Source organism: Stylophora pistillata, chromosome 9, assembly GCF_964205215.1.
Source record: "Stylophora pistillata chromosome 9, jaStyPist1.2, whole genome shotgun sequence".
NCBI lineage: Eukaryota > Metazoa > Cnidaria > Anthozoa > Scleractinia > Pocilloporidae > Stylophora > Stylophora pistillata.
In genome coordinates this window covers 10,182,130-10,209,563 of record NC_142527.1, presented here as the reverse complement: position 1 = coordinate 10,209,563, position 27,434 = coordinate 10,182,130, and the positions used below count along the sequence as shown (strand labels likewise).

Here is a 27,434-nt window from a genome sequence, read left to right as displayed (position 1 = left end):
CGATCATTATCCCAATTCTCATCAATATTCTCCGTGGTCTTCCATTGACCGCCGTACCAGCGGTTTACTGTAATGAAGGGGATGAGGAGTCAATTAAAGCTGGAGTATTCACATTCTTTGCAATTCACGTGGTGTTGGCTTTCATTGGAGCTCTCGCTGACACAGGAGTTCAGGACCCAAGCTCATGGGATAAGATAGCGAGGTAAAGCTTGTGTAAATCTAAGTATATTACCATGGTGTGTCGATAGACCGAAACCAAAATACTCATAATCAGTGATGCTGATCTGTACAAAAGGAAATATCTGAACGAGCCCGTGGGGACCCGGGGTAAATCTTTCAATGCAACCGGCCTCAAGGCAAGAAAAATGAGCAGGACAAAATTTGTCTTCCTTAGTTTTAAATCCGACTGGATACTAAGATGAACTAAACGAAATATCTGAAGGAGCCCGCCAAGAAGACTCATAGTAAATTTTTCAGAGCGACCGGCCTCAAAGACAAGAAAATTAGCAGGACAAAATTTGTCTTCCTTAGTTTTACAACTGATTGGTTCAGATAGTGATCCAGAATTTTAAGTAAAACCAATGGAGTCGTGGTATTCTTTTAACGCTCCATTGAAATCGTTCTCAATGATGGCAAGATGAAGAAATCCAAACAGTCCATGCCTAAAAACTAGTTACCAGGTTAATCCTAGTTGGAAGCTGAGTGTAATGAAAGCTTTCTTGATCATATGCTTTTTTGTTTCTTTGTGAATCGCCATACGACCTGAGTCCTCTCAAATCATGGTGAAGGGTAAAGTTCACTGTCACTCAAAGTTTGAAAACTACTGTTTGTCAGATACCCTTTACTTCTGCATACATATTTCCCTATGATGATGGACTAACGTCAGGTTTAGGAACTCTTTACGGTGGCCAATATACATCATCAGATAAAACCAAATCATCTTGTAATACCTCCGACCAACGCAGTACCACAGTTTATGTAGAAACTTACCCCCTTTTATACCTATCATATTGTTTTCCAAGGTGGTTCGTTGTGCATGTGTCCTTTGTAAAGTACGCAAAAGATAGCCTTTCCATTGGCAACATCGGACCCATACCTCCTCCCGTGATGCTACTCAGTGATGGAGGCTACGTGGAAAATCTTGGTATTCTACCATTGTTAAAGAAGAAACTCAAGAAAATTATTGTGGTGGATGGTGGTTACTATCCTAATGAGAAGGAGTCTGGAGAAAGTCTACTGAAAGCACTCATGCTCGCTCGCAGAGAGCTGAACTGTTCCTTTATTGGCCAGGGTGGTCGTGACGTCATTTCAGACCTGTTGGAGAACTTCGTGAAGCTTCAACCAGAAGAAAGAAAGAAGAAAGAAGAGAAAAAGCCGCGACATTTCAAGTAAGTGTCTATGTAGCTACTCCTTAATTTATTACCATCTCCTCTTTGTCGTCGAGTTCCGCTTTAAGCAGGTCTGAATCTACCGACGCCTTCTAACCCTCAATCAGGGAAAGCCCCGGACTTTTGAGCGGCAAATCAAGGGTCCGAGATATACAGAGTAAAATAGAATTGAAACAGGGTATGCCTATTACGATTTAGTGGGGAATATGATCTTGAGTTAGCGCAAGAGAGAATGAGGTCCCAATATTCTCTATTGCTTTGGGATAGCGAGTCTCTTCTTGATTATCTGATCCACATTACCGTTTGCGTATCGGGAGATGCTTAGGATCGAGTTTGTCATTTGCAATCCTCTTCAGCGAGCGTCGTTCCTTTTTGGTATACTACTCCCTCTTTCCAAGTTTTGTATCTTGTCGAAGTGATAGATTGTTTTCTCTTTTAAGATAAGGAGAATTTCTTCACGACAGAAAAATTACCGTTGTGGCAAAACTGCTATAACGGCATAAAATACAATGAAAATTACAAGCTCTTGAATTCAATACAATAATTTGTCTATTCATTGTTTCTTTTTTCCATTAGATTTAATGTCGAATATTACAAAAAAAAACCACTAAATTGGTGAAGGTGAAATTTTATTGATTCGGCCAAGAGATCCACGAAAAGGTGAAAACAGCGAGGTCAAAACCTGGGAAGAGTTTGGTCTCCATCTGGAGGCACGTGACTGGGGGAATAGCCCATATCTGAATGAAGAGGACGTCGACAAGTTGACGATCTGTTGTTGTGCATGTTGCAACAAAAAGTCCTGCCTGAGCGGTTTATCTGAGTTCCTATGCCACAAGTTCCCGAATCACTCCACAGCCAATCAATTCTTCACACCTTTAATGTTCTCTGCTTATCATCGTGAAGGCTTCCGAGCATGCGTGGAAGCGGAAGCTGCTGAATTTCTCAAGGATAACCACGATGTCCTTGAAGTGTAATTGTGACTCAACTGATAGTCTGTGTGCATGTAGCTAACCCTTTCACTCTCGAGATCTCATTAGTAATTCTCCTACCTGTCTGCCAGACAGTTCTCATGATGTTATTTCGGAGAATTTGGTATCAGATCAATTTATTATCCCTGATTGACATTTTTTCTTTATTCAAAGGACTGATTGCAACCGAGAATGAACTAAGTAAAGTGCTGTAACCATGGTCACCAAATACATTGAATAAGCTTAATCAGTTGTAGTATCTCTCGCTTTATTAAAACAATCATTCATCAATTTATTCATTGCTTCATTCGATTATCCATAGATTTATTAATTCTTACTTCCATTATTCCATTTATTCATTCATCGTTTGTCCATACCTGTATTTATTTACCCATCCATCTATTCATTCATTCATTCATTTATTCGTTTATGCATCCATTCAATCGATTGGTAGAGTGAGTGCCAGTTTCTTTAAACTAGTAATTGGGTGAGTCAGTCACTTAATTGTTCATTTATAAATCCTGTGATCATTCATGTTGTAGGCAAATACATCGTTTAAACGTCGCTTCAAAAAATCATTGTTTCCGATAAGTATGCGACACTGTATCTCACATGTAATGACACAGCGGCAAAATGAGTGCGCAAGCTTACCGAGTTTGGAGCTTTTACGGAGCATTTTATGACTCTAGCGTGAATGAACTTTGTCGGGGAAAGGAAATAACATCGTTTTCCCCTTTATTTGGACTGTTATAGTACGAACCAAGAGGACAAGTGATAAAGTTTGTTGTAAGGAGAAAGGTCTGCGGTGTGTTGCATTCTTTTAACTATTTTTGAAATTAACTAGACAGCTAAAGCGACAGCAGTCGCTACGAACTTAGTAGCCATGTTACGGACGCTCCTCTTCAGTCCCTAAATTTACGCCTGTTAGAGACTTTCCTGAAAACGGATAGCCTATCTGTTATGCTTTTAGCTTATCTCCACAAAATGGAAACGAACAATGGAAAGTTTAAGAATGCCGCCAATTTGCCGCTATACTGTTCACTATATAAATACTGTCGTTCCAATTCGGTTGCGCACGTATAATTTTCGCGCGTTACAAGGATGCGCACCCATTTTGCCGTTGTGTCACATGTAATTCAACAAAATATTCCCTCAAGCTTTCCTACAGAAAATATCATCTAACCTTGGCAGAGTCAAGCTGTTTTGCTTGAACATCGACGAATCCATGCACAAACATAAGTACAGATTACACTGTCCGATTTTGACAACTCGACAGAATAATCAATGGGAAATAAAGCAGCTAAACTAAGACGCTAATCGCATATGATCAATTTTGTAATAAATTGTGATTATAAAAATCTGACCTGTCAATCAGGAGTATGATTATAAGTAGAATCGGGCGACACAAAGTCCTATTACCAGTTAATCAAAGCTTTGACAAAAATCGAGAAACAGAATACCAGAAGTTTAAACAGATACACAAAGACAATAATTACCGATGCAAATGACGCCTGTAAATGAAGCGTGCTGTTCAATTACAAGGACGTGACGTGTACTGTCCCACTGGCGCTAAAAACTGAGCCGCTGATAATCTATAACGTCCAAAAGTATAGTTCAAATTCTGATAAAAAGATAGAGTTTTCTAAGACTTGAAATATCTCGCTATGAATCCTCAGGATAGTGAAACGATTTGAATTTTTTAATGAAATGATGAGACTGTACGGTTGACCGAACAATCGCATTGAAATGTAACAACCGCTTTTATATCTCTGAATGATGAAAGGACATGGAACAAAATTGCTTATTCGAACTCACTGTTATTACTATTTCGCCTCGTGGCATTCTATTCCACCTGTTTGGTTTCCGAAATGGCAAATACCAAGTCACTTATTATGGTTTTCAATCATAACAGCATCAGAAAGGAAGCTATAGGAGCCATCCGCAAACCCATTTAACCGGAAGGAACAATCACTTCTTTGTGACCCTTGTTTCCTGTTTCATTAATATTGTTTGACATTTAGATGAACTTCAACCGTTTTATTTTCGCATCTTCCTTTTCTAAAAGCAGGTAGAATTTTTAAAAGGTTTCCATTTTTTTAATCTTTCGATGTTATCCAAAAGTAACCTTTTCGTAGGGTCAAAACACCAAATTACGCAAAGGCACACCCATAAAAGTTCTGGATAGGTAAGGGCAGCAAATACTGACAAGTATGAAAACGAAAATTTAGGCTGATTTTGACGAGAAATTTGAACCGTAACTCAGCTGTGCTACAGGTGCCAGATGATGGAATCACTAAAAGGGAACAGGGAAAGCTTTCTCTCGTGATTCTAGAAGGAAAGTTCATACTTGTTTGAATGCATTTTACTGTCAGATATCCTTTTCTTTGAGATCTTCTTATTCAAGAATATGGAAAATTGTCTGATTTACGTCCCCTTACGTAAAGGTCACCCTCTTCATTTCAGTTGTGAGTGGTAAACAGTACCAGTAGTTTTCAAGTGTTTCTTCTGACGATGGAGGCCCTGTGAAGGCGGATATTCATGATGCAGTCTTACTTGAAAATTTTTGGGCCTTAGGTTTTTCCTTTATTGAAACTCTATTAAATGTACGAACTTGAAATCCCAAGCAGTGAGCTGAAACACGAGAAGCGGTTGGCGCGAGGTCGCGCGGCGGGAAGTTTTTTGTTCATCGACTAGTGGCGGTACTCGAAAACTTACCAGTTCTATCGCTTGCTCAGTGAGCTATGTCGCTTCTATTTTTTTGTTTCTAGAGCCATAAATGCACATGAATAAATTAGCAAGAGTCAAGGCCTTTTTCTGAAGGTTACGTGCGTAATCGATACTTGATGCTTATGTAAATAGCGATGAAGCTTTTTCGAGTAAAAAAAGTTAAAATTGATGGTTATACTCGGCTAGCGCTTGCCGACTTGGTTCGCGTCTCTCGTTCTTTCCCTTTCCAAACGGTTGCGTCCGTCGTCCATGTCTTGTTCACAAACAAGATGCGATAACTAACAATGACCTAAGCTGAGACAACTCTGAATTTTGGCATTATTCACTTCGTTTTGGCTTTTTTTTTAGTTGGGTAGGCTATAATGATACTTTGAAGGGCCACCAAATAAAAGAAAGTTACAAAGTTGCTGGGAAACTTCCTTCCCAGTATCAATTTCTGTGGTTTTGATTTCAACCGAAACTTTGGAGCAACTATTTGCATAGCTCGTTGCCTATTAGAACGAATCCTTCTTAAGTCGATGCAAACACCAACCCCGTCCTCAGGGCTTTCTAAGCTAACCAGATGTTTCTTTTGGGAGACTGCTATTATTAAAAACTGACCGAGAAACTCGTGAGGTTGATGTAAACACTTCACGGAAGACAGCACATCGAAGAATAAGTCATCAAGCTCAAACGTGGGAAAAAAAATTAATATTCAGGCATGGGTGCTTCAACCTTTAACGATCTAAGAGCGATACGCATCTAGTTTCTTCCAACAATATCACCTCATCAATCAGCTATCTAGGTCATGAGAATAATGGCCGGAAATGATCGTGCGACTTAATAAGCTCTTGATTTTTTTTCAAATTCTCCCTGTAAGTGCCACAGGAAATGCATGGCGAACATTTGCGACTGAACTTGCATACTGATGTTAAGGTGTTAAACTGAGGAATAAGGCACCCACATTTCCTAATCAGAGAAAGAGGGAAGATAAGAATAGAATAAAAGAAATTCGTCGCCATATCAGGTAGAGAAGAGTCTCTACATACAAGCATGTCGGCATCTAGATCTCATGTTGTTGGTGACGGGAAGTAGTTACTTTAGTGTCGTTAACTGCCTGTGGATTGACTTCCTTTTATTTGTACTATGCTAAGTTCAGAATGCGGAATATTATCGGTTTGGCGTCCGGCCAGTGACAGATGATTACACGTATCTGCAGTTCGAACGGTGAACAGTATCAGTCGTGGTTTTTTTTAAGGCTGGTCAGTTCAGCGACACGTCTGTCAATACAGGAACGGTATGTATGCTTCAGATTTATTTTATCAGCTATGCTGGAGCTCAACAGGAAGGCACTTTTAATCTATGCAAAGCTCTGTCCCTTTTCATATTCCACGTATATTCCCATCCTTCTGGAGTTCACAGATTGCTCGCAAATGTCCCTGTTTAAAGAAAAAAGAGTTGGTTCTTAAAATGGTGGGTTGATAATAGGCAGCTATGCCGACCCTGCTACCATCGATTGTCGCTGACAGTCAAAAAGAGAGACCCATCTACGAAAACGTATCGCCCCTAAACCTAAATTATTTGCTATACATATAAGGCAAAATATCTCTAAACTCTTCTTATTAATAGTTCCCTTCGAGCAGTTTTTAAATTCATTTGACGCAATGCGCACACAACGGTGCGCTGATGACGCGACACAGTTTCCGTTTTGTAATTATGTCGCACTTACCTAGTAATTTGAATTAATTCAATTTTTTAAAAATTGTGTTCTGGAACAGACGGTCCTTATCTGTTGTCTATATTTTATGTTTGAGCAGATCGTATGTCTCAACGATTGCACTGTGCGCTAAAATTTTATTTCCCGTCTCTACTCTTTGTTCATCGTCCACGAAGGTTGACTCGCTTTTGTCTTCGGCATGTCGAAGATGGAATTTCGATCGGTGGATTCTAGGTGACCGAAAAAAGTTCGATCAGCCCTTTCCCTCCCAAGATCTGATTGCTAATTCTCCCCTCTAACTGCTACACATTTCCCGTAAATATGTTATAAGAATTTGGTAATAGATCAGGATAACATCTGATAAGTCAGTTTTTTATTCTTATTATCTGCCTGTTGGATAATGTATGGATATTAATGGGAGAAGTTACATGTTAAACACTTTTGACGGTTAAAGGGCTAATACAGCCCATATGCAATATCCTCAAGTTGTATCATTCTTCTGATAATTGGTCGCTAATTAAAATAGAAGGTTCAACTTAACCCAAAGCAAATGTTATTTATTCATTTATTATTTAAGGATTTGTACAAAGTACTGGTATATAAACAATAGGACATAAGTCCCCTACTAGGTTTAAATACCAAAATGTTTGGTATCGTCTAAATTTGGACTTAAGACAAACAGGTACTTCGGTTTACAAAATGACAATTTGACGAGTTTTAAACCTAAAAGTATAATATTTTTAATGAGCCAAACGGAAATCAGTGCTGTGCAAATATTTTAAGGAAGGAGGACATCTTTTTTTCTGTAAAGACGAGAGGATAAGATCTTTCGACCACCAAATTGATATTGTGCGTAGATCGTGAAAGTTTGGATCTAAAATCTGGTACGGTTCTGTTGGCGTTTAGAAGTGATAACAATTTTTAATCTTTCAGGCAACATGGCGTCTAAAAAAACTGGTTTGGCTTTTTCCGGTGGCGGCATTCGGTCAGCGGCGTTATGTTCTGGCGTCCTGCGCAGGCTGCTAAAAGATGAAGCAAAAGTAGACTACCTGAGCTGCGTGTCAGGAGGTGGTTACACAGGCACAGCCTTTCTGGATTGGAAATTCAGAAAAGAGGAGGAAGCAGAGAACAGCGAAGAATGGCATAAAGAGTTCTTTGACAACATGCGACAAAGAGCAGGTTATTTTTGTAACTGGGAGAAGCCATGTCAAGGAATTCTTGATACGATTGCAATGCTTTTCCTTGTACTTGCTGTCACCTTCATTGAACCGATTGTCATATATGGATCATACGCATTTCCACTTGCCTTTATCATCGATTACCTCCTCGGAAAGTTACTTCGCGCTAAGGTTGATTGTGATCACGTTGCGGCAACTCCTTCTCCAAGTAACCCAAGCGCTACGACGCAACAAATCCGGGAACACTGTCTTTCTCGTCAAGGAACCGTAGCTTTCACTAAGATTACCCTGTTTTCATTTCTGGTCGTCATGTCTGTCATCTTTTACATTCTTTCGCAAAAGTTGTCTAAGAAGAAGTCTAAGTATTTTAGACTTTTCTCAATAATTTCCTTTTTACTTCTTTCTCTTACTTTCCTCCCATTTGCAATCAACGATTTTTTTATTAAAATCCCTCTATGGAGTCGGACGTTTATTGTGGTGATTGGTGTGGTCTTATGGTTTGTCCTTCCCTTGCTGAGGAATAAAACATCCTACGGCATTATAATCTATCTCTATTCTTATATTATCTACTGGAAAGTGTACGAAGCCGAGATTGTCGGTGTTGTATTTTCTTCATCGCTCTTTAATAAGCTACTCTTTGCCTCTGGGTTTATCATATGGTTTGTACCTTACCTAGCACAATCACGGAGGAGGCTCGTTCATGTCTTCAACAGGTAAGACTTAAAAAAGGGTAATCTTTATCCGCAGAATAGAAAAGTAAAGTTTTGTACTCGAGCCCAGTGACCCACCCAGCCGAAGTTTATCCCGGTTTCCTAAGCATGAAGCGTCTAGGAGTATTACTAATCCCCCCTGGAGGAGACGTTAGTCCATCGCAAGGTTACCCAGGGAATTCCATCAGGCTTCTCTGACAATTCATTCGCTGGTACTCATTTTGACTCCTGAGTGGAGAGAAAGGCACTGTGAGAGTAAAGCGCTTTGCCCAAGAAATATATGTTATTCACCAGCCGAGAGGTCCGTATTGGGAAAAACTGTGCCCGAGTTCTTGGATACCGCCCGCCTCGGGCGGTACTCACCGAAAAGCTGAAAGTGTCTATACGGCCAACAGGGTTTTTATAGTTTTGATATGTATTTAACATGTAAAAAAGTATTCTTAAATAAAAGTTGGATTCTGATGAGTCTTCGCCCTGAAATCGAGCTTTAAACTTCCCGCTTTGGCCACGCCCATTGAAGGTGACCGTGAGTCGGGGCAAAAAAGAGATTGGGTTCAGAATGGGTCGTGACGTCAAGTCAGGAACGCGCCAAATCCCGCCAGTGGTTCATTTCACTGTTTTTTTTTCAGTAAGGTAAAGAGTTTACAGCGACAATAATATACCCGTTAGATGTGTTGTATAAGTACTGCGTTTGTCAAGCAAAGAAACAACACGACGCTTGAGACGTTCCTAGAGTGACGTCACTCATCACAAATCTTCCCATACATGATCAACTTCATTGGGCGTGGCCGAAGCGGTAACTTTAAAACTCGATTTTAGGGTGAAGAGGCGTCAGAATCGATTTTTTTTTTTTGAGAATATTTTTTTACAAGTTATAGAGATACCAAAAGAATAAAAACCCTGTTGGCCGTTAAGACACTTGAAGTCAATGAGACTCTTTCCAGCTAGACGCAAGGGGATTAAATGCGACTTTTATTCATCGCATTCCTTCGGTTTCTGTTGTGAAATTTACGATAGAAATGTCCAAATTCAAGGGACTTGCAAATAAATAGTATTTAGTGTATTTATAGAAGAACTCAAAAAATCGCTCAACGTTTCACGAACGAACACAATGTTGAAGAATCCAGATATTAACGTATGAGAGTTATAATATAATAACGTAATTGTTAACTGCAACTACCTCTCGTTTTTACTTTCTGAGTTACTTTTTGTGATGGATTTTTTAAGGCCGCGTTTCAATATTTAGAAAGAAATTTCTACCACAAACTTTATTTCGAAATCAATTTTTGTGGAAAAACCAGAGATTTGAAAGCGAGAGAGAAGAAAGAAATACTGTTCATATCAAACTCACGGGGTACAAATAGTCTCTTACTGAATTTCGTGACCACACCCACTTTATCGGCCCACTCAAATCGAGTGCGATTTTTGGATGTTATATCATCTTCCCGACTCTCTGTATAAAAAGTTAACAATGTACCACCGAAATATTGAACTATAATATTATGGCTTTCCATTTTGCGTATTTTCGTACTACAAAGTAAAGTTTTCCCCTCGTCATTTTCACCTTTTCCCGAGCGGGTCCGTGAAAATTAAGAAGGCGTTTGTGGTCAAAACAATACCGAGCAAGGAGTCTTGGGCGATTTCTCTCTTACGCAAGCGCAAATTGAAAATGTACCGCCAAAATCAAAGAGAAGAACAAATTTCCTTTGTTTTGATATGTAAATTGTCTAACAAGGAGCAGATTGAACCTCGTCAAATGGCTAGTCAAAACAGCCACACCTTCCTCCTTTTGCTCGTTTCCTGTTTTATAAGCATGAAAGAAGTGGGAGAAGAATCGGGTAGCTCGGAAAGCGCTTCACCATCGTTTACTTACGAGATAAACAAGTAAGATTTGTAAAGTTATTTTCCGAAAGATTCGGAATAAATACATTTTTTTCAGGTTAGATTGCTGTTTTCACCCTAAAAGTCGTCCAATAAATTTTTGTTGCAGCCTACTAATCTATACAATTTCGAAGGAAAATGTTCAGATGCTTCACCGTCTCCGAAGGGGGTTCTGTCCTGGTCTACCGGTTCACAAGGGAATTACCATTGTTCTTTCTTTGTTTAGGAGTTATCGGTTAGCTACTGTGTATTGTTTGGTCTTTTGTATTGGCTCTTGTGAACCGGTACATGAGGACAGAACCCCGAAGGGTGTCCACTCATCGAAGCGTGTACTGTAGCCAATGTAGTGAATTTTCAGTCTCTTGTTGGGTTTGTCAACCTCCGTGACTTCAACATCATACAATTTTGTATCTTTTCTCTGTGAAATGACCTTTTTAACAGGGGTGTATGCTGAGTATTCGTTGCAGAATCGCGTTGGTTCTCTTATCTCTCTCTTTGGCTTGTCCGCCATTTTGAAAATTTGCTCAGGAGGGCATCTGGGTTAGCGGCCGCGCCAGGCTGGAACCGACAAAAAAAAAGATGTCCATCGCAGTGGGGAAACAGTTTGATATGTTATTGCCAAAAGGTCGTGACCAAAGTCTTTGATTAAAAATTCTGCCCAGCCAGCAAAATGAGATATATTTGGGAAAAATTGCAACGAAGCTTGAGATGTTCTGCAAAATGACTCAAGCGAAAGGAATACCGCCCGCTGTGAGTGGGCCGAATGGGAGAATACTCCCCGCTCTGGGAACCAATCAGATCGTATGATTTATAGAATACTGCCCGCTCACGAGCTACGGAGTGTAGTTGGATAATAGATATATCTTATTAGACGTTTTGTTGTGTAGTATCGCTGAGTATTTTTACGAGTTGTGTCGTATTTTGAGGAGCCCGTAGGGCTAGTCAAAATACAAATAACGAGTAAAAATACTCAGCGATACTTCACAACAAAACGTCTAATAAGTTATTTATTATCCAACTACACGCCCAACTGTTGTTTCTGCGAGCGAATTTCGCGGATATTTATTTACGGGAGTGTGTGACAGAAGTATGCGAAGCGGAACGGAATTGGCGCGTTGGTGAGTTGCTGTTTCTATTTTCTTCATTAAATGAAGAAATTTTCTGGTCATCAAGCTGTTTTTCTTCGTTCGATTCATCAAATGAACTTGGATCTATATTTGCCAGCCATTCTGACTCTCCGTCGTCGGAAATATGATTGAAATTGTCCGCCAATTTTTTTTTCCGTAACTACAATCCAATTCTTCGCTTGCGCGATGCGAGAAAACCAGTTTAACCGGTATTACAATAGACGAGTAAAAATACCGCGTGATATTTGTACTCGCCTATGGCGTTATTCGTACTCGTCTAAGTGTAGCCAGAAAACCAGTTTAACCAGTACTACAATAGACGAGTACAAATACCGCGTGATATTTGTACTCGCCTATGGCGTTATTCGTAATCGTCTAGGTGTAGCCGACTACACCAAGACGAGTACGAATAACGCCATAGGCGAGTACAAATATCACGCGGTATTTGTATTCGTCTATCGTAGTACCGGTTAAACTGGTTTTCTCGCATCGCGCAAGCGAAGAATTGGATTGTAGTTACGGAAAAAAAAAAGTGGCGGACAATTTCAATCATATTTCCGACGAAGAAGAGTCAGAATGGCTGGCAAATATAGATTCAAGTTCATTAGATGAATCGAACGAAGAAAAATAGCTTGACGACCAGAAAATTTCTTCATTTAATGAAGAAAATAGAAACAGCAACGCAACAACGCGCCAATTCCGTTCCGCTTTGCATACTTCTGTCACGCACTCCCCGTAAACAAATATCCGCGAAATTCGCTCGCAGAAACAACAGTTTGGCGTGTTGGATAATAAATAACTTATTAGACGTTTTGTTGCGTAGTATCGCTGAGTATTTTTACTCGTTATTTGCATTTTGACTCGCCCTACGGGCTCCTCAAAATACGACACAACTCGTAAAAATACTCAGCGATGCTACACAACAAAACGTCTAATTAACAATTATTCCCCGAGCGCGCGTTGGATATGAGATGATAGAAAGCCAACAAGGCGCGTAGCGCCGAGTTGGCTATAATCATCTCATATCCAACAAACGCGAGTGGAATAATTGTTTTATTAAAAACGCTGAATTAAATTATTCAATTTTATTAAATTTTTAGCTCCTTTTTAATTTTAAGCTTACGCGTACGCTTACCATATCGTAGTTTATGGTATATTGGCTGATATACCATAATGGCTGAGCCAATGAAAAGTCTTGAATTGCATTATCCAATGATCCAGTTTTTAATAATAAGATATATTTATTTTCTCTCAGAGTGCAAATAGCGCCATAGACGAGTACAAATATCACGCGGTATTTGTACTCCAGAGAACCGGTTAGACAAGTTTTCTCGCATCGCGCAAGCGAAGAATTGGATTGAAGTTGCGAAAAAAAATGGCGGACAATTTGAGTCACATTTTTGACGACGAAGAGTCGGAATGGCTGGAAAATATATATCCAAGTTTCTTAGATGAATCGAACGAAGAAAAACAGTTAGACAATCAGAAAATTTTTTTCATTTCTAGAAGAAAGTGGAAACAGCAACACGACAACGTGCCAATTCCGTTCCGCTTCACATACTTCTGTCACGCGCTTCCCGTAAAAGAATATCCGCGAAATTCGCCCGCACTGAAATAACAATTTGGCGTGTTGGATAATAAATAACTTATTAGACATTTTGTTGCGTAGTATCTCTGAGTATTTTAACTCGTTATTTGTATTTTTTACAACAAATGTCTAATTAACCATTATTCCACGAGCGCGCGTTAGTTATGAGATGATAGATAGCCAACAAAGCGCGTAGCGCCGAGTTGGCTATAATCATCTCATATCCAACAAGCGCGAGTGGAATAATTGTTTTATTAAAAACGCTCCCAAGAAATAATTATTTTGTAAGAAGAAACTGGATTTTTTAGCTCCCTTTTTATTTTAAGCTGGCGCGTACGCTTACCATATTTGTAGATTATGGCATATTGGCTGATACACCATAATGGCTAAGCCAATAAGAAGTCTTGAATTGCATTATCCAATGATCCAGTTTTTAATAATAAGATATATATATATTGACCCGGCCAGGTCTCGGACACAGACCTCTCAACCGAGAATGTTTTTAATGAAATTATTACCAACTGAATCACTTTAAACTCTGCTAATTTGCAGATGGAGACTTCAGAAGGCATTTTACTCAAAGGAAAGTTCAGGTAAGGGATGCCTGGAAATACTCCGCGAACTTTTCCATCCTTTGGGGACGTGTCTGGATAGAAAAAGGAGACAATGGTCCCGCCCTAGAAATCATAGAAGTAGCTGTGATGCTTTGGACTATGGCATTGAGCCAGCTCAGAAAGGATCTTTGAACCTGGCAGATCTCAGAGGCATGGAGCCTGAATATATATCAAACATGACTGTCCACAGCTGGAAGAAAGCTGCCGATTTTGACACGGATGATGATGTCTTGACAATGTCACCTACCACAATAGAGCGTTTAGATCGAGGTTCATCGACTGCCGATCCATTTCAGGATAAGCTGAGCCCTCGAGATATAGAGTTGTCAGACGCCATGGCGACTTCTGCAGCAGCGATTTCCGGGTACGACGATAACCTACAGGTATTACGAATTTCCACGATTCTTGGGCTCGAAATGGGAACCTCAGTGATCAGCAACCTCGATGCAATTAAAAAAGAGCCATGGTTCATGAAGGTAAGAGGTTGCCCCACTATGAATCAGATAACTTACGTCTTACAATAACCCTAGAAGGAGTTATGGTCTTCCCAGGAAGTTCGTCTCCAAACATAATATTCGCATGGCAAGTACATACCATGCTGAGTGTACCCTACTGCAGTTGAGATAAGTCGTTCTGACGGACCAGGAAAAATAAAGGACCAGCTATTGTTCATCGCTTTGAGGGTGGGGGGGGGGGGGCTGGCGCAAGAGTTTTAGGGAATTTTAGGGTTTATTAAGGGTACAATGTGGCGATCAGTCGTCGTTAACAGTTTATAACGAGGGACTATTAAAAAGGACTATCAGCTAACTGCCAGCATCAGAATACTACAGAGCCTTATGGAAGGATCTGGAAAATTTTAGTGTAACTCAGCCAAAATCTTACAAACTTCCCCCCCCCCCCCCTCCCCTTCCCCTTCGTGATCAGTGATGAGCGATCTTCCCTCAGCACGATATTCACTCGGAAAGTAAATACCATAAATATGCCTAACAGTATCATTAAGAGCGAATGTTATCAACGGTCAAACATTTGGTAGCAACAGCCAAAAAATCGTTTCGGCTCATATTCTCAAGTTAGGTAGGCCTTATGGTGAAACAAAGCACTGCATACTTTGTTTGGCTGAATATCGATTTATTTTCGAGAAAATCGATAATAACTGAATTTCGACCAAATGCCGCTTTTGAAGCTCAAAATTTCAGACAAATCTCGGAGCGTCACGCCATGATTTGAAAACACTTGGACCGATAAAAACCACCAAATCTTGAAAAACAACATCAATACATTTGTTGACAGCAATTTGAGCAATTCTTGATGGTTTATTTACACAATCTAATTGAATTTATAAAGGCTGATAGTTTCGAAAGAAACCGTTTGGGGCTGCGTCGGTGGGAATAACGAAATAATTTGGATATATCAACAAAGTTGAAATGGTAAATTGGCCACCGTAACGATTACAAAAGCTGACGTTTCGAGCGTTAGCCCTTCGAGGGTTAGCCTTTCGTTGAATTTAACCGACCTTCTTCTAACATGATTAAAAATAGGTCAAAAGTAACCCGTTATTTAACCATGTGCTATACAAATTAATCGACTGAAAATCTGGCTTTTGGAAGGTGAAGTGTGGTTCTTTTCGATCTCCAAAGGATTTTTTGGGGAAACGATTCAGTGTGATTTAATCAAATTTCAACGTTGGATAAAATGAGCTGATTTGACGGCGCCGTCAGTTATTCGAAAATGTTCACATTCACAAACAAACTCAATTGCTTCCCATTTTACATTAAATCTACAGCTTCTTTAACATAATATCATCTTACCGTCCATATTGCTGTATCACAAAAGGAGATTGCAGTCCTAAAATTGTTGCATTGCTATTAAAAGGGACTGTCAACTAATTGCCGGCATCAGAATATTACAGAGCCTTATGGAAGGATCCGGTAAACTTTAGTGTGACTCAACCAAAATCTTACAAACCCCCCCATCCACCTTCGTGATTGATGACGACCGATCTTCCCTTAGCAAGATATTTACTCGGAAAGTACATACCATGCCTAACAATATCAGTAAGGGGGCTTCCTGGATTCTGGCACCAATTAACACTTCAAGCTTTCAGGTATCTTTTTCCTTTTCAACAGCTCCTCCCGATTCTCATCAATATTCTCCGTGGTCTTCCATTGATCGCCGTACCAGCGTTTTACTATAATGAAAGGGATGAGGGTTCCATTAAGGCTGGAGTATTCACATTCTTTGTATTTCACCTGTTGTTGGCTCTCATTGGAGCTCTCGCTGAGACAGGAGCTCAGATCTCAAAGACATGGGAGAAGATAGCCAGGTAAGGATTGTGTAGAGTAGAGTAGAGTAGACATCTATATTTATACAGGATAGCCCCGTCAGTGTAGTAAACAGTGGTATCAACGGGGGTCCTGTTACCCACCCATCCCACCCCAGGGGAGGACATCCATCCCAGAGTAGTCTCGTGCGTGGGACATTAACGTCTCCTGCCTCCCCCCCCGGGGGGGACTCCCATACGAAACAGACGGGGATGCTCGTCGTCTCGCTTAGGGGTGTAAATTTTGGATTTTGGTCTCGCTTAGGGTGTTCCAGGCAAAGCGCCAATATTTTAAGCCGCCAAGGTCTCGTTTAGGGTTCCGCGAAGAAATACAGAATTACGCGAAGAGAAACAGAAGGAAAATTTTCTTTTTAACTTGTTTTTTTTTTACCGTATTACCTCAACATTAACTAGTTTTCTATTTTACCAAGTGCCAAAGAGACAATTCATGAACATGAGTGGTCTCTTTTGGGGGTCAAACTTTGCTTAAGCCACATCCAGATGGTCTCCTTTAGGGGTTAAATTTAAAACTTACGACGAGCATCCCCGTCTGTTTCATATGGGAGTCCCCACGGGCCTGCCCCTAACCCTGCAGGAGACGAGACCTCCATTTATTCGTCTCTATCCAAGAAGACTAGAATATCGAAACATATCTTGATGTTATGGAAAGGTAGCTTATTCTTCTTAATTATTTGTAATTATTGTGTAAGTACACTACGATGGTGTGTCAATAGACCCAAACCAAAATAGTCAGTGATGCTTATCTGCGCAAAAGGAAATATCTGAACGAACCCGTGGGAACTCGTGGTAAATCGTTCAATGTAACCAGCCTCAAGGCAAGAAAAATGAACAGGGCAAAGTTTGTCCTCCTTAGTTTTACATCTGGTTGGTTTAAAAGGCAGTCCAGGATTTTGAGTAAAACCAATGCAGTCCTGAAGGGTAAAGTTCAACGTCACTCAGTTTTTGAAAAAAACGACTATTCGTGAGTTCAGTAAACTTTCCTTCCTCAAATATATCTCGCTATGACGATGGACTAACGTCACGGGTATGACGCAGTACCACATTTTTTTCAGAAACTTACCCCCTTTTATACATATTTTATTGTTTTCCAAGGTGGTTCATCGTGCACGTGTCCTTTGTGAGGTTCGTGAGAGAAGGCCTTTCCATTGACAACATCGGACCCATGCCTCCTCCCGTGATGCTACTCAGCGATGGAGGCCACGTGGAAAATCTTGGTATTTTGCCATTGTTAAAGAAACAACTCAAGAAAATTATCGTGGTGGATGGTGGTTCCTATTCTAATGAAAATGAGTATGGAGAATGCCTACTGAAAGCACTAATGCTCGCTCGTAGAGACCTGAACTGTTCCTTTCTTGGCCAGGGTGGTCGTGACGTCATTTCAGACCTGTTGGAGAACTTCGTGAAACCTCAGCAACCAGAAGAAGGAAAGAGTAAAGAAGAGAAGAAACCTCAGCAACCAGAAGAAGGAAAGAGGAAAGAAGAGAAGAAACCGCGACATTTCAAGTACGTGTCTATGTAGCTACTCCTTAATTTATTACCATCTCCTCTTTGTCGTCGAGTTCCGCTTTAAACAGGTCTGAATCTACCGACACCTTCTGACCGTCAATCAGGGTAAGCCCCACATTTTCGAGCGGATAGTCGAGGTTCCGAGAATACAGAGTAAAATCATTGAAATTGAAACTGGGTATACCTAGTGGGGAATATGGCCTTGAGTTGGCGCAAGAGAGAATTAGGTCCCAATATTTTCTATTTCTTAGGGATAGCGAGTCTCTTCTTAATTATCTGATCCACATTACCGTTTGAGTATCGGGAGACGTTTAGGATCGAGTTTGTCAAATGCAATCCTCTTCAGCGAGCGTCGTTTCTCCTTGGTATATTGCTGCCTCTTTCGAGGTTTTGTATCTTGCTGAAGTAATAGATTGTTTTCACTATGAAAGTAAGAGAATTTCAACACGACACAAAACAACATAACATTCAATGAAAATTATCAGCTCTTGAATTCAAAACAGTAGTTTGTCGATTCATTGTTTCTTTTTTCCACTAGATTTAAAGTCGAATATTACAAAAACAGCAACAAAGTTGGAGAAGGCGAAATATTATTGATACGGCCAAGAGATCCACGAAAAGGTGAAAACAGCGAGGTCAAAACCTGGGAAGAGTTTGGTCTCCATCTCGAGAAACGTGGCTGGGGGAATAGCCCATATCTGAGTGAAGAGGACGTCGACAAGTTGACCTTCTGCTGTTGTGCATGTTGTAACAAAAAGTCCTGCCTGAGCAGTTTGTCTGAGTTCCTATGCCACAAGTTCCCGAATCACTCCACAGCCAATCAATTCTTCACACCTTTAATGTTCTCCGCCTATCATCGTGAAGGCTTTCGAGCATGCGTCGAAGCGGAAGCTGCTCATTTTCTCAAGGATAACCGCGACATCTCTGAAGTGTAATTGTGACTCAACTGAGAGTCTGTGTGTATGTAGCTAACTCTTTCACTCCCGAGATCTCATTAGTAATTCTCCTTACCGTCTGCCATACAGTTTTCATGATGTTATTTCGGAGAATTTGGTATCAGATCAACTGATTATCCCTGATTGATTTTTTTCTTTATTCTCCTCACTTGTCTGCTTGATAGTGTATTGATATTGTAAGGAGAAACTCCGATTCGATCACTCAGGGGAGTTAAAGAGCAAAACACATTGTGTACACAGGTCACATGGTATGTAAAATGACTTTTGCAGGCCTCGGTTTTTTTATTTGTATTCTATTTCTTAGCCAGTGTATTTCTGCATTATTCCTCTCGGGTTTGTACTTGGGTAATTTTGTACGTTACATATAAATTGGAGATAGGCAAGTCTAAGCCCAGTAGTGACCTTAATTTTTGGGAAAAATCAAACTATAGTGCTTTTCGCGCGCGCTGATTGGCTAGTTTGGTAGTGAATAGCAAGTACAATTCTTTTACGAGCAGCCAATAGGACAAAATCGCGCGTCAGGAGTTTAATTTCAGACCATTTTTCGGTGTATTGAAGTATATAAACTAAATCTTTTAGTATCTATGTGGTGTGAAAGAGTGAGTTTTCTCTGATTTGAATGATCTCACTGAATGGAATGACTGGACTATACTGTTGACCAATCAAGTTGTAGCAATAACCTTGAAATACAACAACCAAGTTAACATCTCTGAATGATGAAACGGCATAAGTAAGAAGTGATTATTCTAACGTGCTATTATAACTACTTAGCTTCATATTATTCTAATCCAGCTGTTTGGTATCCGCAGTGGCCAATACCAAGTCACTTATGGTTTTCAATCATAACAACAATTTTAGGAAGAAAGCCTAAAGGTGCCAACTGCAAACCGCTTTAACCGGAATGAACAATCACTTCTTTGTGACCTGCACTTCCTGTTTTATCAATATTGTTTGACACTTGAGTGATCCTCGGCTGCTTTGCTTTAGTCTCCTTTCTCTAATAGTAACGGGTAAAGTTTTTAAATAATAATAATTAAAAGTGTGCGTAATCTAAGAAGTAGAACCTTTTTTTTCAATGGTCAGTACAACAGTTTAACAAGAATTGATAGAGAGCTCTTTACTCTTTCGAAAGCAATAAATTTTAACTGTTTTCACGGTTCTTGTTTTTACATGATTATAAACAATCGCAGCAATTCAAGCTTTAGATTTCTGCCTGAGCTTCAGTGATATATTCTTTTCAATACTCTTGTATAATATATATATATATATATATGTATATATATATACAATTATTTAGGAAAATAAAAATTAAAACTTCGCACTACAGATCTGTTTCGAAAGGGTTAAAAGTCCTCTCGTCCACTTGACGAGAGAGGACTTTTAACCCTTTCGAAAAAGATCTGTAGTGCGAAGTTTTAGTGCGAAGTTTTAATTTTTATATTCCTAAATATTTGTTTACAAAGCTCCATGATTGTAGAGCACTCTCCGATTCAAGGATAAGGTTTTTTATGTTTATATACATATATATGTATATATACCCCTGAAGAGTGAAGCGATTCACGAAACAGGCTTGTCGGGAAATGTAGTTACGTCCTTTTTTCCTCTCGTAATATATATATATATATATATATATATATATACATAACCAAAATAGCGGAATGAGATCATCATCTACTAAAAAGTGCTCAATAGCAGGGCTAGAGCTATGAATAATTATACCTCAAGATTTAGGTTACTTGAACTTTTACTGCAACTCTGAGTTTCATGCATCTTGCGAAGCAATCGTCAGGCAACTGCCAGAAATAACGGTTACAATCCACCGAAATTTAAAAGACAGAATAATGTGTACATGCGCGCGCAACATACTGCAGCGCTATCGTAACGTTACGTTCTTTAACAGGAATTTCCTGACATGTCTGCAACCTGATGTCAGCTCATTTCTTTTGTCTAAACTTGCCATCTGCGGTTTACAAATGATAAAATATTTATCCCACAAACACAAATTGCATCTTTTAGCTACATTGGAATACGAACTAGCTTGTTTCACCTTGCACCACTTAATATTAAACTTAGTGTCCTGGGCCGGGTTGTTCAAAGCTGGATTAAGATAACCCAGGGTTAGTGTGAAATTTGATTTCAGATCTGAAAGCTCTGAAAGAAAATTTAGTTTAATTCCATTTGTCTACAATTTGATGATTGAATTTCCTAGAAAGAATTACGAAAATTATCCCAAAACGCCTTTTGATCAGAGAAATTTAGAAACCTGGATTAAAATTTAACCCTGGGTTAGTGCTAACCGGCCTTTGAACAACTGGACCCTTATCTTTAAGACTCCCATGATATACATTTGCTAAGTTCAGTAACATGCCTGTAACGTTCGTTTCGGAATGAACACAAGTGGTTCCTGTAACGCATTTTAAAAGCGGTGTCACAGAGACCAATGTACGTTTCCTTTGCGGTTTCTGTGGTGACCTCTGCCTGGTAAATTATGCTTTCCATGTTACAGCTTCCATCTATGGGGCATATGTCAGGTTTTCTACAGTTGCAGCTTTTCCTAGCTCGATCATTAGTGCGTGCAAGTTTCCGGATTTCAGATTTGTTGTGGTTAGATATGAGAGTTTTAATGCTGCCCATGCAGCTGTAGCTCAGTTTAAGGGCGTTCCGGTTGAAAATTTTTTGAAGAGGATGAGTTTTTGTGAAATGCTTATCAATAAGTGCAAGGAAGCATTTTCCGACGTTAGTTTCCACGTTCTTGCTGTATGGTGGGTTAAACCAAGTAATGTTCCGCTGCCTGTTTCTTCGTGGACGTGGTGCCTTGTTTGATGCAGCGTTGAATGACAGGGTGTAGCTATACCCACTTTTTTTTAGAGCTTCTTGATAAATAGGTTTAGCGCTATCGAAGCATTCCCTGTCGGAAGATATCTCGGAGAGCCTCCTATTGATTGATTCAGGGATGTTGTGCAGAATGGATGGTGGGTGGTTAGATTTTTTATGCGCGTACAGCGAGATGTTGCCTTCCTTTGTAAAAGGGTAATACTTCCCACTTGAGAGGTCAAGCGTGACGACTACAAAATTAATTTGATGTTAGCCTCGACTGTGATTTTTAAGTCATTGTCGCGGAAGACTTTGCAAAAACCTTTCTTGATATTCTCTATTTCCTGCGGTGTTCCATTGAGGGCAGCCAAACCATCATCCCGGTATAAACCAATATTTTGACCATACTTCTCAGTAAGAATTGATAAGAGAAAGCATCCAACTAGCTCACACGTTTCCGCTCCATCGAAGGACCCCATCGTAACATCAAAGAGGTTTCTGGTAGATTTTTTCTCCCATGGGCGATCATCGTTAAATAGCAGAGATCGTTTTGCATGCAAGATAATTTTACGCTCATGGCTGTTGATTGGGCAGTTCTTAGAGGCAAAATCTAGTGCTTTGGAAAGCAACTTCTCAGTGATGGAGGGGTAGAATTCACAAACGTCGAAACAGATGAATGAAAGAGAGCTCTTGTTTTCTAAACTATTAAAACCATTTGAGGACACTTGAGGTGTTTTTCCACTGGTTTACTTTACTGCTGGTGATGATAACGTTGTTAATTTCATCGAGGAGATGCTTACTGATTTTCCCAATTTCAGGCTTAGAAGGGTTTATTAAGCGGCATGATGGATTGTTTTAAAAACTGGGCTTATGGTCTTTCAAGGTGATGAATGCATCTTCCTTAGCCAATTTCTCAATGCGGTCGTCTAACTTGAGTCGCTCAGCAATTTTGGCAGACTGGGTGTCTAACTTGTCAACAAGATGATCGCTTTGCCTCTAAGTACTGCCCAATCAACAAAAATTGGCTTTATAGTTTTTGAGTGTTTGCGATTATACCAGAAATTAACATCGGACTTTACCGTGACGACGGCCTTGCAGTTATAAACCAGACGCCCCAACAAGTGGAGGAATTAAAAAACAGATTTGCACGATATTTGCCCAAAACAACCTTAGAATTACCATCGAGGCAAACAAGAAAATCATCAACTTTCTCGATGTAATGCTTGACCTGACTACCAGCAGATTCCGACCCTATTCAAAACCAGCAACTACCCCTCTATACGTACACAGCAAGTCTAACCACCCACCTTGCATACTACGAAACATCCCCGAAGCAGTTAATAAAAGACTTTCTGAAATCTCTTCTGACGAAGACATGTTTAACAAAGCCGCACCTCCCTACCAAGACGCGTTACACAAGAGTGGCTACACATACAAGCTGCACTTCACTGAACCGGAACCGCACCGACCACAATACCAAACCAAAAGGCGAAGAAACATAATTTGGTTTAACCCACCATTTAACAGAAACGTTCAGACCAACATTGGCAGAGCATTTATTAACCTTATTAACAAGTGCTTTCCAGTCACCCACAAACTGAGGAAAATTTTCAATAGAAACACCATTAAACTGAGTTACTCATGCACACCCTATATGAAACAGATCATAGACGGGCATAACAAGGCGACAATCAGGAACGCAAAAATGTCCGAAGATAGCCGCCCCCAAAGATTGTGCAAAAGCAGGAACGAAAACGAATGCCCTTTAGGAGGGGAATGTCTGCAAAGCGAGGTTGTTTACCAAGCCACAGTCGCTACCTGGGAGGAAACTGAAACGTACGTTGGCCTCACAGCGACAGATTTTGAGACTAGATGGCGCAACCACCGAATGTCATTCAACCACGAGAGACGGCGAAATGACACAGAGCTGTGCAAGTACCTGTCGAAACTCAAAGAGAAGAGGGAAGACTATTCGATTTCATGGAAAATTATTGCTAGGGCTAGAGCATATTCCAATGCCACAAAACGTTGCAATTTATGCCTCACTGAGAAATTTTTTATCTTGTCTTATCCACATGAAGCCTCTTTAAACAAGCGAAGTGAAATAATATCAAATTGTAGACATCGGCGAAAATATATTCTCAAGTATTCTTAACGCTATTATCGGCGCGCGCATGGTTTTCAAGATTTGAATTTTTTAAACAATGTCATGTGATCACGTTGTTGAGTTAGAGTTAACCGTCACGATGCCTCAGTGTGCATGGAGTTTAACTGATGAGTGGATCAACTTTTGTTGGTCTACGAAACCGGCTGTATTAAAATCCATATGTACATAACTTGAGTAGTCCATTTGCTACTGTAATCGCTCCTTCATTGTCGAGCACTGTCCTGGATCCTACGTTGCCTATTTCGCTTGTATATATTTATATATATCAGCACTGTATATATATCAGCCCTGCACTGTATATATATCAGCACTGCACTGATGAGGCCCAGAAGGCCGAAACGGTACTGTCTGCAGTTAGATATAGCTCTGGTATATACATATTCATTAAAAACTAGATCATTGGATAATACAATTCAAGACTTTTTATTGGCTTAGCCATTATGGTATATCAGCCAATATACCATAATGTACAAATATGGCAAGCATACGTGTCAGCTTAAAATTAAAAGGGAGCTAAAGATTTAATAAAATTTAATAATTTAATTTCACGTTTTTAATAAAACAATTATTCCACTCGACCTTGTTGGATATGAGATGATTATAGCCAACTCGGCGCTACGCGCCTCGTTGGCTATCTATCATCTCATATCCAACGCGCGCTCGTGGAATAATTGTTAAATATATATTTAGTATAATTTCAGAGCTGAGCAAAGAGTTTCCAGCAATCTGATTGGTCGAGCGGTTCCTTATATGACGCTATATAAACCGCTCCACGCAGATTATAAAATGTTAAAATAAAATGTTAATAAATGTTACTAAAATGTTATGATATTAGAAATTGCTCTGTTCTTCAGCTCTGAAATTACACTAAAACAATTATTCGCCTGGACCTAAAAAAACCAAAGCAGCATGTTCGACGTCACCATGGGCAGCTTCGACGGAGCGGAAGTTTGCGCGCTTATCGGACTTTTCCTCCTGAACAACCTCGGTGAAAAATACGGCAAGAACAACGTGGGACTCTACAGGGAAGACGGGCTAGTGTTTCTAAGAAACACAAGCGGACCAGAAAGGACATCACACGTAAATTCAAGAAATAAGGCCTGAACATCTCTATAAGCTCAAACTCCAAATCTGCAACTTCCTCGACGTCACCCTAAACCTCGCGGACGGAAGCCACTATCCATACAGAAAGCCCAACAACGAAACCCTTTACATCAACACCAATTCCAACCACCCGCCCACGATATAAAACACATACCCGCAGCAATCGGCCGACGTATCTCCGACATCTCCTCAAGCAAAGAACTCTTCAACAAAATCAAGCCACACTACGAAAGTGCACTCAAACAAAGCGAACCTGGCGAAAAACTAACCTACACCGAACGCAAGAAACCTGAAACTCGCAACCGCAAGAGCGGACAAAGAAACATTGGTTTAATCCGCCCTACAGCATGAACGTGCAAACAAACATCGGCAGAGAATTTCTGAACCTCGCCAGCAAGCATTTTCCAAAAAATCACCGGTGCAACAAGATTTTCAACAAAAACAGCATAAAAGTTAGCTATAACTGCACTGACAACCTGCAAACCATAATTAAGAAACACAACAGGAAAATCCTTGAGACAAGGAAGGCACACCCTACAGAAAACAACTGTAACTGCAGGAAAAAGAACGACTGCCCTCTGAAAAACAACTGCCTCACTTCAAGCGTCGTCTACAACGCCAACGTAACAACCGAAAATGACACAACCGGAAAGAATTACATTGGACCGACGGAAGGAACTTTTAAACAACGCTACACGCAGCACAAACTTTCTTTTCGAAACAGAAACTATTCAAGCAGCACGGAACTATCAAAGTATATCTGGACACTCAAAGACAGCAACACCAACTTCACAATTAACTGGAACATTTTAGCAACCGCCCCGGCCTGCAACAACAAAAGCAAGCGGGTGCCACTCGTGCCTCACAGAGAAACTACATCTAATTAGAGCTAAGAAGCAGTCTTTATTATACAAAAGAACAGAAATTATTTCTAAATGCCTCCACGAATATAAATTTTACTTATCAAATTTCACAAATTTCACAAGCCGCCAACAATAGCCCTAGAGAATATTTATTTATTTCATTGCACCAGCGAATCAATTAACTACTATATATAAGGAGGCATGTTCTTTATTGAATAAAATTCTGTCTGACAAGCGCTTCGGCGCCAAACTCAGAGTAACAGAGAATCGATGTGTCCTCTTTGATTCTTCAACTAATGTATATATATATATATAAATATTGTGAGAGGAAAAAAGGACGTAACTACATTTCCCGACAAGCCTGTTTCGTGAATCGCTTCACTCTTCAGGGGTTTAATGAAAGAATATTCATGTGACTATCGTTTATATACTAGGAAAATTTGCATAATGCGCGGTAAACTTAAAAACTTTAAAGTTCAGTTGTTGCGTAGCAACGCTTTGTTTCTGTGTCGGCATGAAGATACGAGTTCGTTACGCTTATTTAGTGATGAGAGGTCGGGTCGGTAAATTATCAGGAATTTTTCTTTTAGGCAGAGGTTGCATCTTTTATTGGAGCTGTTGTAGGGAGAGTTAGATGATAAGATGCGCCATGAGATAGAATAGTCAATGTTGTCGTTCTTGAGTGTCCAGATGTGTTTGCTAAGTTCGGTAGAGTTTTTGTGCTTGGCGTGGCGGAATGATGCGGTGTGATTTCTGTGTCTTGTTTTGAAGTCGGTATAAATATATTTATATTTATACTTGAGTCGAGTGGCTTACAGCCACTTTGATTTAGTTTGGGCAGTCTACGATACTTTACAGGATCACCAAAGAAAAGCAAGGTTAGAGGGTTGCTGACAAAAAATTCCTGTGCAATGTGATTCCTTTGGTTTTGAAGGTATTAAATTTCAGTCACCAGTTTAGAGAAGAGTCTAAACTCGTCGAAGGAAACTGCTCAAAATTTAAGTGTCGATGCTAACACTAACCTCGTCCCCAGGGCTTTCTAGTGTAACCAGTCCTTTTTTTTAAGATGGCGGCTCGTCAGAAGTAACGAGACCCCGCTATTCTGGAAAACCGACCGAGAAACCCGCCAAACGAAGGTGATATGGACAATTCACGGATGACAGCACAACGGAGAATATTTCATGTGGCTAAAACGCGAAAAAAAAAATTAACTGTTAAGCAAGGGTGCTGTAACCCTTTACAAACTCAGAGCAATAAGCTTTACTTCTCCATATGATTGATCTATAAGACTCGTGTCGTTCTCTCAAACAAACACATTTAAACGTAAATCGATCGCAACTTAGTCATTTCTTATTATTTTTCATTAAGATGGACAATCAAACTAAATGAATCTTTACAGTAATACTCCATTTTCATGATTTGAACTAAAATCAAATCAGCCTGTTAAAATTAAGGTTTTGACTGAAAGGCATGCAAAGGACTGATTGCAACCAACAATGAACTAAGCAAAGTGCTGTAACCATGGTCACCAAACACATTGAATAAGCTGAATGAGTTGTAATATCTTTCGCCCTATTAAACCAAGCATTCATCAATTTATTCATTACTTTATTCAATTATAGATTCATTAATTCTTACCTCTATCATTCCATTCATTCATTGACTGATCTGTTTATCCATTCATCTATTTATTTATTCATTCATCCATTCATTCATTCCTTCATTCACACATTCCATCAATCGGTAGATTAAAGCGCCAGTTTATTTATAAGTCTTCTTAGTAAGTGGGTGAGTCAGTCACTAAAT

General features: G+C 39.8%; 1 protein-coding gene and 1 pseudogene across 2 annotated transcripts; both read left to right on the top strand.

Moving 5' to 3' along the window:
- Positions 1-2: 2 nt before the first annotated feature.
- Positions 3-2,651, top strand: LOC111337632 (uncharacterized; annotated as a pseudogene). Its single transcript, XR_015992061.1, has 3 exons — positions 3-202; positions 1,023-1,388; positions 1,965-2,651. The product of XR_015992061.1 is annotated as an uncharacterized LOC111337632 (transcript).
- Positions 2,652-6,225: 3,574 nt separating this feature from the next.
- On the top strand, positions 6,226-19,836 carry LOC111337635 (uncharacterized). The gene is made up of 6 exons (XM_088733202.1): positions 6,226-6,359; positions 7,713-8,670; positions 13,816-14,353; positions 16,004-16,200; positions 17,311-17,721; positions 18,263-19,836. The coding sequence occupies exons 2-6, from the start codon at positions 7,718-7,720 to the stop codon at positions 18,657-18,659; spliced, it is 2,496 nt and encodes an 831-aa protein (XP_088589328.1). The 5' UTR covers positions 6,226-6,359; positions 7,713-7,717; the 3' UTR covers positions 18,660-19,836.
- Positions 19,837-27,434: the final 7,598 nt, after the last annotated feature.

Excerpts from the sequence above, each read along its gene's own strand:
- LOC111337635 (XM_088733202.1), top strand. The coding sequence starts at position 7,718 with ATGGCGTCTAAAAAAACTGGTTTGGCTTTTTCCGGTGGCGGCATTCGG. Across the intron at positions 8,671-13,815 it reads CTCGTTCATGTCTTCAACAG|ATGGAGACTTCAGAAGGCAT; the intron begins GTAAGACTTAAA and ends GCTAATTTGCAG. Across the intron at positions 14,354-16,003 it reads AAGAGCCATGGTTCATGAAG|CTCCTCCCGATTCTCATCAA; the intron begins GTAAGAGGTTGC and ends CCTTTTCAACAG.